Raw genomic sequence first — 14,293 nt, 5'->3', positions numbered from 1 at the left:
TGTGCCAAAAACACAACGCTAGTTAATTTTCTCAAATGGCAACTTGCCCATGTCAAGGGTGGAATGGATTTATGTGACTCTCGATTCTTGGAACAGTTCAGCTGTAGGCAAAGTGGCTGAGGGAGGGTTATCCTGTCTTCTTCTCTTGTCTGTGGGGAGGCATTTAAACTCTAACACGATGACATGTTGAGAGAGAGACTGATTAGTCTCGTAAAGAGAATTTTAAAAGGAAAGGGAATTACTGTCTCCAGAAGAACCTGAGAGAGTTGATTTTGCCTTTGGTGCTTCAGAAGACAAAATCAAAAGATGGAAGGTTTTCAGCTGGACATTAGGAGAACGTTCTGAAGTGAAGGGAGAGAAGATTAGAGAATTGACAGCCATCAATTTTTACTCCCAACTTTGAAACTGGTAAGCTCTAGGCAGCTTCAGAAGAACATTGGCTCTCCTTGGAGATCTTAAGCTAAGTCTAAGAAATTTTAGAATGGTTTCACAAGGAAAAATGTAAGTAAACCACCAAAGTTGTGAATTGTGATGCAGCAGTCAAGGTATTAGATGAGGAACAAGGAGCCTCCCAGTACAAGTCAAACCATGGACGTTCCTGGGTGACTTCATCACACCTCATCACTTTATCTCACACGCTTAATGGATGGAGGGAAAGAGGAACAAAAACTCTCCGGTACCATGAGCTCCTGAACATGAAGCAATACAGGCTGACACAAACACCTCCCAAATTCCAACTGTGGGTTGTGCAGAGGTGCGCTCCTGCATGCGCACTATTGGTTCAGATTTCCAAATGGGAAATGGGGGAAGGCAAGGCACATACAAGCAGGGAATGTTAAAATTTGCTGATGTATAAAAGGAACACTCATGCAACTGTCCCTGAATAACAGACACATACGTTCACTCTTATACAGTGCCAGAATAGTCTGCTCAAGCTGTAAGTCCAAGACTGAATTCTGTTGTCTATTGTCTAACTCCAAGCAAGTGCTAATTGTTAGTTGACAAGATTCTGTGCATAGTTTCAGCATTCCGATGGGACCTTTGCGAGTTGACACATAGACTGTTTAGCATTAAATCAGTTTAATTGGACCTTCGCATGTGGACCTGGTCTTTCCATCAGACACCATGTTGTCAAATTGTTGCCATTTCATCCCTGGTCATAAATTAATTATTCATGTCATCATGTGACAGCTTTTACATCGTCACTTTTACTGCATAATCTTTTTTTCATTGAAAGACCTCTACATTTTCTTGATGCTTATAAAGTGGCCTTGTTGCAGTCTCCAAATGCTTTGGTTTTTCTTAAGGGAGTAGATTATTTTATGCAACAGATAGTAATGTACTCAGCACCTAGATCCTATTGCAACTTCCCCAGGATCAAAACCAGATTTACTTTGCGATTGCTCGTACGTAGTGGGCTCTCAGCTCCTTGTAACTGATTCATGGTGGATATGAATTTCTGACTGACTGAAAAGTTGTCTGACTTTTAAAACGCATCCGTGCGGTGTGTGCCTCCCTTTACACTGCATGCGGAGGGATTATAGATGAGAATAACCACGATTTGAGTGAAAGTTCCCCTTTTAGAGATTGGGCCCTATGCAAGGCCAGACCCATATTGGTGGTCTCCCCCAGATACCTTATGGATACAGTTGATTTCTGGTGGGAGCCTAATTTGCAAGGGATCTTGGCCTCTTGGCACAATTGCATCTGAATAGGAAATTTGTTTAGGTGGCTCCTTTGTTTGATTGTTAATTTACATGTTATTCAAAGTAAATAAATCTGATATGATAAATCAGATATGTTTACGTGTCTGTCTGTCTGTGTTTTTCGCAAAGTATCAGGCAATGGCCCAGGGGCCAGATAAATGGCTCTTTGAGAATCCAAACACAACGAACAAACCAGTTAACGAGGAGATTTCAGGCTTTATTAAGTACCTGTAGAACAGGGATGTCAAACTGGCGGCCTTCAGGCCGTATGCCCCATGCACAGGCCATGCCCACACCAGCTCCCCAAAGGTAAAAAATGTCATGGAACGTCACGTGATAGCAACGTGCTGTAGAAGGCAAATTAAATAGACGAAAGCATCAAGTCTTAGAAGTCATTTCGCTTCTCAACCAAGAAGGTTCTTCAGGTCTGATTGGATGGTGGGAATGGAAGGATTGATATTCCTTGCAGACAGCTGGGCATTTGTATTCTTTTAGAGAGTCGTTGAGGCCACTTGGAGGTTTGCTTGGTCCTCAGGGTCACCTGAGTAGTGCAAATGGGTGGGGAGCCTTTTTCGACCTGCTGAAAGGGTTCCTGCAGTCTGCACTTTTTCTGGAACTCCCTTCATACTCCTGCACCATCAAGTCCAATGATCGCTCTTTTGCTGCTGGGAACCCCATTTCAAGCAATGGTGATGCTCTGAGGCCCTGGGCGTACAGCCCCACACAACAGACAAGACCGTGGTCCATAACTGTCGGACGGGCATGGAAGTCTGACACGTTTCCTGATAAGGCATCCCCTTCCTTCCACATAGGCTGCATTGTTATGCTAGCAATGCTGCACTCAGGGGAGCACTTCTGATTTTGGTTGATTCCTTTTCACCTTCAAAGCTTCCAGCTTTCACATCTGGCTTTTCGATGAGAGCTGCATGTGGTTTCCTATATGATTTTATACACGTAGGTCAGTTGACTCCAAACAAACAAAATGATCAACGGTGAAGACCCATTTGAAATGGTCCAAAAGAGTAGCGCACATGCCGAAACTTAGCTGACACTTCTCCTGTAAGAATCAGGTGAAAACACGGCATTTCTCTCAAAAGGAGGGCTGCAGATGTTCCCGGATTCCAGCCTCGGAGAGAAGGCCCATGAGCTGGGAATTTCTACCCCCAAAATACTGGAGGCCCACAGATTCTCCACCAGAGATGATACAGTATTCACAGTGCTTCTCGTCAAGATGCTTCAGAAATCCTTACCACAGCCACGACGAGTAAATCTGTCTTGTTCTTTTCCTAAATGTGCTGACCTAGGCTATCATGGCTTGTTTAAGATATCTGTTGAGTTCATGGGGAAGCTATTTCCAGACCTTCTGATCCGTGAACTAACCTCTTAGTTACAGAATGATATCTCATTTTGTTTATGTCTAGGTAGGGCAAATTCACATGGGCTGTGGACCAGTAATATGTATTTTTAGGAAAAATGCTTCCTCTTCATACATCGCACATAGAAACAGAGGCGTGCATCTAAAATTGTTGTCATTGCTGACTGATCTAATTTCTAAACTAATGCTTAAATGCATTTCTTCAGATAGCTCCTTGGTGACAGCTTTTCTGATATCTCACTTGGCTTGAGATTTCTTGATAGGCTATCAGGGAAGACTATTTAACTTTGATGGTTATCTTCCTGAATCATCCAGCTCTCACTGGCATAATTCCTAGTTCACAAGGATCTCTTTGTTTTAGTGAGTTGTTGGTACAGGTGACACAGCCTGTATGGCATATGCAATCTTGGTCTATCCTTTCTTTGTCCGTGCTCTACGGTTGTCTATCCATTCTTGGCATTTTGGCATAAATCATGCTTGTCGTTTGGCCCTTCTTTCCTTTTCTTCCTCCATATCAATCGCTTCTTCTTTCCTTTTTCCTTCCACTCTCTTTCTTTTCTCCTCCCACCCAACTTAAGGCAGCGTCTAGATAATCGCAATTGTTGATGACAAGCGTTCATTGGTTATGAAGCTCCTGCTGTAATACCAACGTCCATTAGGAAAACAGTATGCCACTCACTCCAAAAGGCCCAAGAAGTTTTGGAAAACCACAACAATAAATACTTGCTGATAGGTTTCCAGTTTGTACATTTGGTCATCTTGATCCCAGTAACCCTAGAAGCAGCAGAAATGAGAGACAAGTCTGTACCAAGATGGGATGGGATGGGAGGTTTCAGGCTCTTCCCCATGGAGGTGATTTAAAACTATCTCAAGCTACTCATTCACATATTGCACGATTTCTTCAGGACGTTTTCTATGCATTCCAAGAGCCATTCTTTCTGGCTTCTTCCGGGGATTCTCGTCTGAGGTTTTTCAGAGATGGTTGTAGCCATGCTTGCATATCTGTTTTGGATGCACTAGGACCATTCTTTCTGAACTTTAGCTAAAGATGCTTGAAGCCATCCATCCACCCATAAGTTTCTTTCAGAGCAAGCAGGTTCTACCCAAATCACCCTCTCCTTCCTCTTTACCATGCTTGTTTTTGATTCCTTAGAGTATTTGAGATCCTGGATGCCCTTGATAGATGCTTCAGGACATTCCCGAGTACCTAGATGGGGTGCTTCAGGTCCTTCCTCTTTGAAGCTATTTACAGATATTTCAAGCCATTTTTGGCATCTTGCTTGTATGTTTCAGGACCTTTCCCAAGTTTTTCAGGGATCGTTGAAGCCATTTTTCCAGATGCGGTATGGGTTCTTCAGAAAATAAAAAGCTTTCTAAGGATCCTTGAAGCCATTGTAAACTATTTTCCATGGGTCCTTCGGAATATTGCTTCTTGAGGTTTGCTATTGATTTTTCAAACCATCTCTTCCTCAGAGTTCTTTTAATCTCTACCGTGGACTTCTGTAGATCCTGAACGCCTTTAATAGAGGCTTCAAGCCATTCCCGAGTACCTAGGTGTCCTTCCTCCTCAAGATTCTTTATAGATATTTCAAGTCATTTTTTTGGCATCTTGTTTAGATACTTTAGGACCTTCGTCTTGCAGGTTTTTTAAGGATTGTCGAAGCCATTTTTCAAGAACTGGTCTAGGTTCTCCAGAAAGTGACAGGCTTTCTAAGGATCCTTGAAGCCATTCTAATCTATTCACCAGAGATCCTTCAGGACATTGCTACTTGAGGTTCTCTATTGATTTTTCCAGCCATCCCTTTTTTCTGGCTCGACTTGGATTTTTGTAGATGTTGAATGCCTATAATAGATGCTTCAAGCCATCCCTGCACATCTAAATCACAGGTTTCTGGCCCTTCTTCTTGGAAATGATTTATCGATGTTTCTAGCCAACCATTCACATCCCCCCTGGATGCCTCAGCACATTCCTTCGGGAGGTTGGTGGTGGATGCTTTAAGCCATTCGGGCAGGGGGTACAGTTCAGAGGAATCCTCTTTCAGGATTTTCAGCGATTGCTGAAGCCACCTCAGTATATTTTGCCCGGGTTCCTTAGATGTTCTGATTTTGAGGCTGTCTACTGAAGCCTTAAGCCATTTCTTATTTAATTGATATCTCAAATTGATTTGAGGCTTCGTTTTGTCTTGAGCTTCTGTCTTGTTTTCGGTAATGTCTGCCCTTGTTTGGCAGAGACTCACAGAGCCTCCTTTGCTCTCTCTGCTGCTGGGTCTCTGCTCCATCTGGTCTCGGTCCATCATTAAGGGGCAGCGGCCCTTCCTCAGTTGTGTCTCTCTAGAAAAAGCCAGAAGGTTAGATGTGAATCTGGACCAACAACAAAGCATTCTTAATTAAAAAAGGATGGGAACTGCTTTGATGTCAGGAAACTCTCACTCTTGTGTCTAAAGTGTGTAGAAGTGTATGAATATTGTTGGGCAGCGGGGGTTGGAGGTTAAAAGATCTCTCCTATACATATCTTCCCATTCACTTCCATGAGATTAACTCCTAGATTTGTATATGTAAAAGTATAATGAGCCATAATTCATTAATTTCTTTCTGAAGTAAGGAGATGTTCAGGTTTTCCCAAGCTTTCTAAGATAAGGGGAACCTAATGTGAAATTCTGGAACAGGAAATTCATGGTGGCTATCTAAAAATTTCTCACCTCCACAGTCTTTTTTCGTACTCTCGGCAGAGCTCCTCTTTCTCGTCGGTCAACTCAATATTTTTGAAGGTCAGGACCTCTGTTTTCATTTCGAGCTCTTTGTTTTCTATCGTTAGCTTTGCTATTACTGCTCTTTTTCTGTAAATTATGAGGACAAGAGATATTAGCCCTCTTCATTTTTTACTTGAATTGCTAAGCATACCTACATTCTTAATTATTTTTGCATTCCATTATACCTATTGCTCTTCTCTTATTCAGTCATACATACATATAAAAGAATGGAACATTTCTTTCATCCGGTATATCTGGCTTAAGGGCTCTAATAAATAAATTTGAATTGGAAAGAAAAAATCAAGTTCGATCTAAACATTTCTCACCTATAAAATTCTTCTTTAAGGTCATTATTTTCCCGTAGGAGCTCTGCATTTTCTCCAGCATATTTTTTAAGCTTGCAGCTGAGACTCTCATTTTCTCGTCTGAGTTTGTCCAGCTGCTCAGGCTCATCTGAACTCTTTTCCCTGTAAAATATCACGAGCAGAGTGAAATTAGCCCCCTTAGGGTTTTTTATTTGAATCATAATACTCGTTTAACTTTAAAACTAATTGAAATAGCTGAGAAAGGAAGAGGAAGTCAGGGTTACTAGCTCACCTGCTCAGCTTTTCTTCATACTCTTTGCAGAGTATGAAGAGTTCTTCTTTTTCTTTGGCCAGTTGCAGATTTTTATTCGTAAGCTCCTGAATTTTTAATTCCAGCTCCTCTTTCTCTGTCAGGAGTTTTGACATTTCCATTGTCTTTCTGCAAATTATGAAGATCGGAGAGAAATTAGCTCCCTTTGTAAAAGAATGAGCTTTTTTACTTGAATGATCACTCCTTTTCTTCAATTAAAACACATTAAAAATACCTTCATGGGTGGGTGCGTGCGTGCGTGCGCTTTTGTGCGCCACATTTGTGCGTGTACGTCAATGCACAGGAAATAATGCTTTGACCATTTATTTTTCTTTTTTTCTAATAATGTTCCATGAAAGGCACAAACAAATTTAAAATGATTTTCAGAAGCAAAGTAAAGTTATGGATGTAGGATATGGGGAAAGTTCTCACTGCTCACAAATGCCTATTTCAACAAGTTGGTCTCTCAGAGATAGTAGTACCTTGTTTATGAGGGAGCGTATATTAATTGTATTAATACCCTTGTTATCTCGTGCTCCGCCGGACCTTGTTTATGAGGGAGCGTAACAAGGGTATTAATAAACCCTCAAGATAATAAACAGCAAATTGTTACTAAACTCTTTTCAGAAGTCATTCTGTAGTGTAGAGGATACCTAAAATGTTTGTGCACCACATAAAGGTATGGTGTATGCCATGACTTACGCATAACTCTGGTTCCTCGCTCTCTTCAGATCTACTTCCAGTCTTTCGGTTTTGGTGTGAACAATCTAGAGAAACAAAAGTATATCACAAGTCAGGAATATATTTCCATATCAGCCCACTCCCTAACCCCACCCCCACTACCCCATCACTCACACTGGGCTTCTTCCCCTCTTATTACGACGTGAATTATTTAATCCACGCTCAAAAGATTCCTCACATGCTAGATGGCTTACCTGATGGGAACGCATCCTTAAATTTAAATCCTGGTCCAGCTGCATCCTAATATTTTCTGGACGCCTGGAAACCTGGCAGTTCCGTGAAGAATGAAAAACATAAAATGAATTGTAGATGTTTGCTTGATAATTTTCTTCATTACGAAAATTTCTTCAAGGAGATACACTTCATGATCATGAGAAGAATTACATGAATTTGTTTTCCATTAATTCTCTGTGATGTCAGTGTAAAGAGGATATTACTTTAAAGTTCCTCTTTAGGAAAAGAGTCAGGGGTGTAGACAAGCATATTTGTGCATATTAAAATCATGCATTCCAAGATGAGCACACACATGTGCAACTCCCAATTTATTGCTGTAGATGTTCAATACAGGCAATAAAGAGTATTCCCGCTGGGATAAAAAAAGAAAGACCTAGTTTTAGTTAATTTGTTTAGGAAATGTAAAAGACAGTGGTTCAAACCAAATATGAATCATCTAAATTTTATGTTACTATTGTATAGGGCCAAAGAAAGTAGCTAATGTGGCAAGGAAGGAACGAACCAAGAATTAGCACAAACTCTGATAATTGCCATTCTTTATTAGAAATTACAAATAAACTAGTTTGTATTGAATAGGTGTGTGTGTGTGTGGATCTCATATATGTAATGGAAATAGAAAGCGAACATGTACACTATCTAAAATATGTTGCACATGCATTATTAACAATTACCTCAGCACGTCTCTGTTCTTCTGTGGTAGATGACAGAAGAGGAAGTCTGGATGTTTCTTCCTGCCATGACAAAATACCCCATTTAAAAAAAAAAACAAATTGACAGCCACTAATTTTTCTAACAACAGCTCTATGTGACTTGGGTTGTTGTTAAAGATAGTTTCAGCTTCAAATCTGCGGTGCCAACTGTATTTCTGTCATCTAAAGTTTGCACCCCGGCCTGGAAGATTTTGATGTTGGTCCACAACTGGAGCAGCTTCTTGGATGAGAATCTAAACATCTTCAAGGAAAACAAAAAAGAAAGTCCTGCTTCCTCTTGAAAAATTCCCATTCCTATTCTTGGGAATAGGAATGGGACAGATAGGGAGTCCTTCTACTATATCCCCAAACAGCCCTTTCATTTTAAGTGCAGAGAAAACGAAAAGTACTCCTGCTAAAAGTCATGTAAAATCTCCATTAGCAACTTGGCCTATTAAATATGTTAAATCAATACTTACAATGACCTAAGATAGCTCTGCAAGTTCATTGATTCTTTCATCCAACTTATTTGGCTGCCCAAGTTGCAATAGAGACTCTGGGTCTCTCTCTTTGCTTTCCTTCCACTTGTTTGTGTTTGATTCTCAGGGACTGACTGACCGACCTACTTACCTACCCACCTACTACCCACCTACCGACCGACCGACCGACCGACCTACCTACCTAAGTATTCAAATTTCTATATGTTTTATCACACTTGAGAATAGCATTTACTGCGACAGCCTATGAACAAATGTTTTTTCTTACCTCTTTTTGGAGACGTTTCATGGTTTCTCTTAATCTTCTCAACAAATGGTTTTCCATCGCAAAATCAGTGATGGAAACTATAAGGTAAGGTAATAGGTGAGAATGCAGAATAGCTTTAACATTTTTATTTCAAAAATTGGAATGTAGATCTTGAGACACAATGTCTACAATAGCACATCATTTTTAAATTATATTTGCCCTCCAGGTCCTCTAATCTGATCCTTTAGGACAGGGCTGTGTCAAACTCCCAGCCCGTGGGCTGGATGGGTCACATGCTGGCCACAGCCACACCTGGTTTAGTGAAGGAGAAAAAAAGTCCAGATATGTCACGTGATGCCGCCGTGACGCCGTGAGTTAAAGACAGAGCTGTAGCCAAATGCAGCTTCCTCAAGAGTGCCTTTTAAACTCTGGGAATGATGCAGGAAAAGGCCATCTCCCATCTGCCTAATAGTTTAGTCTCCAAAGAGCGGTGGAGCTTCTTGTTTTCTCCCGCAGACTTCAACGTCTGCTGAAACGCATTCTCTTCACATTCTCTTCGGTAGTCAGGCTCTAAGTGCTTGAAAAGGCAACTCCCTTTGCCTCCCCTAATAACTGAGGGAAACACAGTCCAATCTTCCTGGATAGCACCTGGTTGCCCATCCCTCTCCAGGACTTTTCACTTTCCATATTATAACAAGAAACATCAACACTAACTTTGTTTTCAAAATGTAAATCCTACTATGTAGGAGATACAACCATGGACCTGCTAAACTACTGTATCCAGAATGATCTATATAACTGGCCGTGTTATAATATTCCCCATGAAAAGTCTTTTAATTTAAGGAACTTTTTTCCTTTCAAACCACAACAGACGCTAACAATTTCTAGAGGTAAAATTTTTGATTTAGCGCGTGAGAAAAGTGTTCACTTTTTCCTCAAATGCCAATCTGCAAAGGTAGCCCAACAAGTTGCTTTCTCACAATTTAGGCAGTACTACTTTTTGTGAGATTGATTGCGATCACAACTGCATCAATAAAATTTGCAATAGTGATGAGAGCTTCATATGAAAAACAAGCTCATTGTTTTGCGGCCACCAACAAATAGCAGAGGTCTTCTTGGTATTCTATTTAAAATGGGGATTAGCAACAAAATTTTACAAGGTGCCAAGCAAACATGTCATCAAGGCTTGGTGCTATGGGGTGATGACATCTCAGTGGTTTCTCTCGAAGTGTGACCTGTGACACGCTGGGTCCTCCTTCCGGAGGTGTGTCCTTACCAGGATCCTCAGCTCCTCGACGCTTCAGCACCTCCGCACTTCAGCTCCTCGATGCTTCAGCACCTCAGCACTTCAGCACTTCTGCACCTCAGCTCCTCAGAACCTCAGCACTTCAGCACCTCCGCACTTCAGCACTTCAGCACCTCAGAACGTCCGCACTTCAGCACCTCAGCACTTAGCTCCTCAACACCTCCGCACTTCAGCACCTCCGCACTTCAGCTCCTCGACGCTTCAGCACCTCAGCGCTTCAGCACTTCCGCACCTCAGCTCCTCAGAACCTCAGCACTTCAGCACCTCCGCACTTCAGCACTTCAGCACCTCAGAACGTCCGCACTTCAGCACCTCAGCACTTAGCTCCTCAACACCTCCGCACTTCAGCACCTCCGCACTTCAGCTCCTCGACGCTTCAGCACCTCAGCGCTTCAGCACTTCCGCACCTCAGCTCCTCAGAACCTCAGCACTTCAGCACCTCCGCACTTCAGCACTTCAGCACCTCAGCACCTCAGCACTTCAGCACCTCAGCACTTAGCTCCTCAACACCTCCGCACTTCAGCACCTCAGCACTTCAGCACCTCCGCACTTCAGCTCCTCAGCACTTCAGCACCTCCGCACGTCAGCACCTCCGCACCTCAGCTCCTCAGCGCTTCAGCGCCTCAGAACCTCGGCACTTCAGCACCTCTGCACTTCAGCACTTCAGCACCTCAGAACGTCCGCACTTCAGCACCTCCGCACTTCAGCACCTTAGCTCCTCAACACCTCCGCAATTCAGCACCTCAGCTCCTCCGCAACTCAGCACCTCAACTCCTCAACACCTCAGCACAAGGATTGGGATCCTGGATATATATATATGTAGCAGTCAAAGTCATCACAATCAGTGTTTCATGACATGGTCTACTATGTCTTAATCTTTTATCTAGCTGTGGATAGATGCTAGAGGTGCAACTTGTATGCCCCACAGTGTCATGGCTGATAGCAGATACCCCCTCCTATGCCCCCTCGTGCTCAAATCAATCAATGGCTGTCCACTATCGTGTGGTATTGGAGCTTGGGCTACAACACCATTGAAACATTCTTTCGCTTTTTACTAATTTCAGAACAACCTCAAAAATACTTGGCTGTTTATCAGGCTTGAGTTTAGGGGTGCTTCTACTATGTCCATTATACCAAATGCCCTTTGCTTCTGGAGTGCGATGGAGTGGAACCATTACAGGGCACGAAACCATCTCAGTGGGTGGGGTCCTTTCTGCAACAATGACTATCTTGAGGTCACACCATTTCAACAAGTGTCCATCTACTAAATGACCACTCACAAATGATTCCAAAAACTCTAATCATTTCTCAATTTCTAGCATGTGTCTGCTTTGTTTCATCCCTCTGGTGAATTACCATCCAACTTTACCATCCTATTTTGCCTGTGGAGAAATCCTTGGGACACATCTGTGCCAGGAACACAACACTGGTTAATTTTCTCAAGTGGCAGATTGCCCATGTCAAGGGTGGAACAGATTTATGTGACTCTCTTGATTCTTGGAACAGTTCAGCTGTGGGCAAGGTGGCTGAGGGAGGGTCGTCCTGTCTCCTCTCTTGTCTGTGGGGAGGCCTTTTAACTCTAGCACGACGACATGTCGAGAGAGTTACTGATTAGTCTCGTAAAGAGAATTTTAAAGGGAAAGGAAATTACTGTCTCCAGAAGAACCTGAGAGAGAGCCTCTGGTGCTTCAGAAGACAGAATCAAATGATGGAAGGGTTTCAGCTGGACATTAGGAGAACGTTCTAAAGCGAAGGGAGAGAAGATTAGAGAATTGACAGCCATCAATTTTTCCTCCCAACTGTGGACATCAAAGCCCCCACTTTATCGACCCCATTGGGTCTGAAAAAGACAGTTAAGCTCTAGGCAGCTTCAGAAGAACATTGGCTCTCCTTGGAGATCTTAAGCTAAGTCTAAGAAATTTTAGAATGGTTCCACAAGGACAAATGTAAGTAAACCACCAAAGTTGAGAGTTCAGATCAATTGTGATGCAGCAGTCAAGGTATTAGATGAGGAACAAGGAGCCTCCCGGTTCAAGTCTAACCATAGACGTTCCTGGGTGACTTCCTCACACTTTCTCATCCCTTTATCTCACACGGTTAATGGATGGAGGGAAAGAGGAACAAAAACTCTCCGGTACCATGAGCTCCTGAACATGAAGCAATACAGGCTGACACAAACACCTCCCAAATTCCAACTGTGGGTTGTGCAGAGGTGCGCTCCTGCATGCGCGCTATTGGTTCAGGCTTCCTAATGGGAAATGGGGGAAGGCAAGGCACATACAAGCAGGGAATGTTAAAATTTGCTGATGTATAAAAGGAACACTCATGCAACTGTCCCTGAATAACAGACACATACGTTCACTCTTATGTAGTGCCAGAGTAGTCTGCTCAAGCTGTAAGTCCAACCCTGAATTCTGTTGTGCTAATTGTTAGTTGAGAAGATTCTGTGCATAGTTTCAGCGTTCCGACAGGACCTTTGCGAGTTGACACATAGACTGTTTAGCATTAAATCAGTTTAATTGGACCTTCGCATGTGGACCTGGTCTTTCCATCAGACACCTTGTTGTCAAATTTTTGCCATTTCATCCCTGGTCATAAATTAATTATTCATGTCGTCATGTGACAGCTTTTACATCGTCACTTTTACTGCATAATCTTTTTTTCATTGAATGACCTCTCATTTTCTTGATGCTTATAAAGTGGCCTTGTTGCAGTCTCCAAATGCTTTGGTTTTTCTTAAGGGAGTAGATTATTTTATGCAACAGATAGTAATGTACTCGGCACCTAGATCCTATTGCAACTTCCCCAGGATCAAAACCAGATTTACTTTGCGATTGCTCGTACGTAGTGGGCTCTCAGCTCCTTGTAACTGATTCATGGTGGATATGAATTTCTGACTGACTGAAAAGTTGTCTGACTTTTAAAACGCATCCGTGCCGTGTGTGCCTCCCTTTACACTGCATGCGGAGGGATTGTAGATGAGAATAACCACGATTTGAGTGAAAGTTCCCCTTTTAGAGATTGGGCCCTATGCAAGGCCAGACCCATATTGGTGGTCTCCCCCAGATACCTTATGGATACAGTTGATTTCTGGTGGGAGCCTAATTTGCAAGGGATCTTGGCCTCTTGGCACAATTGCATCTGAATAGGAAATTTGTTTAGGTGGCTCCTTTGTTTGATTGTTAATTTACATGTTATTCAAAGTAAATAAATCTGATATGATAAATCAGATATGTTTACGTGTCTGTCTGTCTGTGTTTTTCGCAAAGTATCAGGCAATGGCCCAGGGGCCAGATAAATGGCTCTTTGAGAATCCAAACACAACGAACAAACCAGTTAACGAGGAGATTTCAGGCTTTATTAAGTACCTGTAGAACAGGGATGTCAAACTGGCGGCCTTCAGGCCGTATGCCCCATGCACAGGCCATGCCCACACCAGCTCCCCAAAGGTAAAAAATGTCATGGAACGTCACGTGAATAGCAACGTGCTGTAGAAGGCAAATTAAATAGACGAAAGCATCAAGTCTTAGAAGTCATTTCGCTTCTCAACCAAGAAGGTTCTTCAGGTCTGATTGGATGGTGGGAATGGAAGGATTGATATTCCTTGCAGACAGCTGGGCATTTGTATTCTTTTAGAGAGTCGTTGAGGCCACTTGGAGGTTTGCTTGGTCCTCAGGGTCACCTGAGTAGTGCAAATGGGTGGGGAGCCTTTTTCGACCTGCTGAAAGGGTTCCTGCAGTCTGCACTTTTTCTGGAACTCCCTTCATACTCCTGCACCATCAAGTCCAATGATCGCTCTTTTGCTGCTGGGAACCCCATTTCAAGCAATGGTGATGCTCTGAGGCCCTGGGCGTACAGCCCCACACAACAGACAAGACCGTGGTCCATAACTGTCAGACGGGCATGGAAGTCTGACACGTTTCCTGATAAGGCATCCCCTTCCTTCCACATAGGCTGCATTGTTATGCTAGCAATGCTGCACTCAGGGGAGCACTTCTGATTTTGGTTGATTCCTTTTCACCTTCAAAGCTTCCAGCTTTCACATCTGGCTTTTCGATGAGAGCTGCATGTGGTTTCCTATATGATTTTATACACGTAGGTCAGTTGACTCCAAACAAACAAAATGATCAACG

General features: G+C 42.7%; 2 protein-coding genes across 2 annotated transcripts; both read right to left on the bottom strand.

Annotated features, from left to right (window-relative positions):
* Positions 1 to 1,902: 1,902 nt before the first annotated feature.
* On the bottom strand, positions 1,903 to 5,546 carry LOC148114737 (uncharacterized). Its single transcript, XM_087891125.1, has one exon. The coding sequence runs from the start codon at positions 5,460 to 5,462 to the stop codon at positions 4,836 to 4,838; it is 627 nt and encodes a 208-aa protein (XP_087747251.1). The 5' UTR covers positions 5,463 to 5,546; the 3' UTR covers positions 1,903 to 4,835.
* A 611-nt stretch (positions 5,547 to 6,157) lies between these two features.
* LOC148114736 (uncharacterized) lies at positions 6,158 to 10,952 on the bottom strand. The gene is made up of 6 exons (XM_087891127.1): positions 10,131 to 10,952; positions 8,876 to 8,952; positions 8,093 to 8,152; positions 7,382 to 7,453; positions 7,149 to 7,213; positions 6,158 to 6,575 (listed from the first exon to the last, which is right to left on the bottom strand). Exons 2-6 carry the CDS (start codon positions 8,930 to 8,932, stop codon positions 6,425 to 6,427), a joined length of 405 nt encoding a protein of 134 aa, XP_087747253.1. The 5' UTR covers positions 8,933 to 8,952; positions 10,131 to 10,952; the 3' UTR covers positions 6,158 to 6,424.
* Between the last annotated feature and the right edge of the window lie 3,341 nt (positions 10,953 to 14,293).

The sequence above is a fragment of the Pantherophis guttatus genome, chromosome 3 (genome assembly GCF_059756535.1).
Source record: "Pantherophis guttatus breed Tessera chromosome 3, ASM5975653v1, whole genome shotgun sequence".
In the NCBI taxonomy this organism is placed as follows: Eukaryota; Metazoa; Chordata; class Lepidosauria; order Squamata; family Colubridae; genus Pantherophis; species Pantherophis guttatus.
This window is presented reverse-complemented; position numbering and strand designations above follow the sequence as displayed.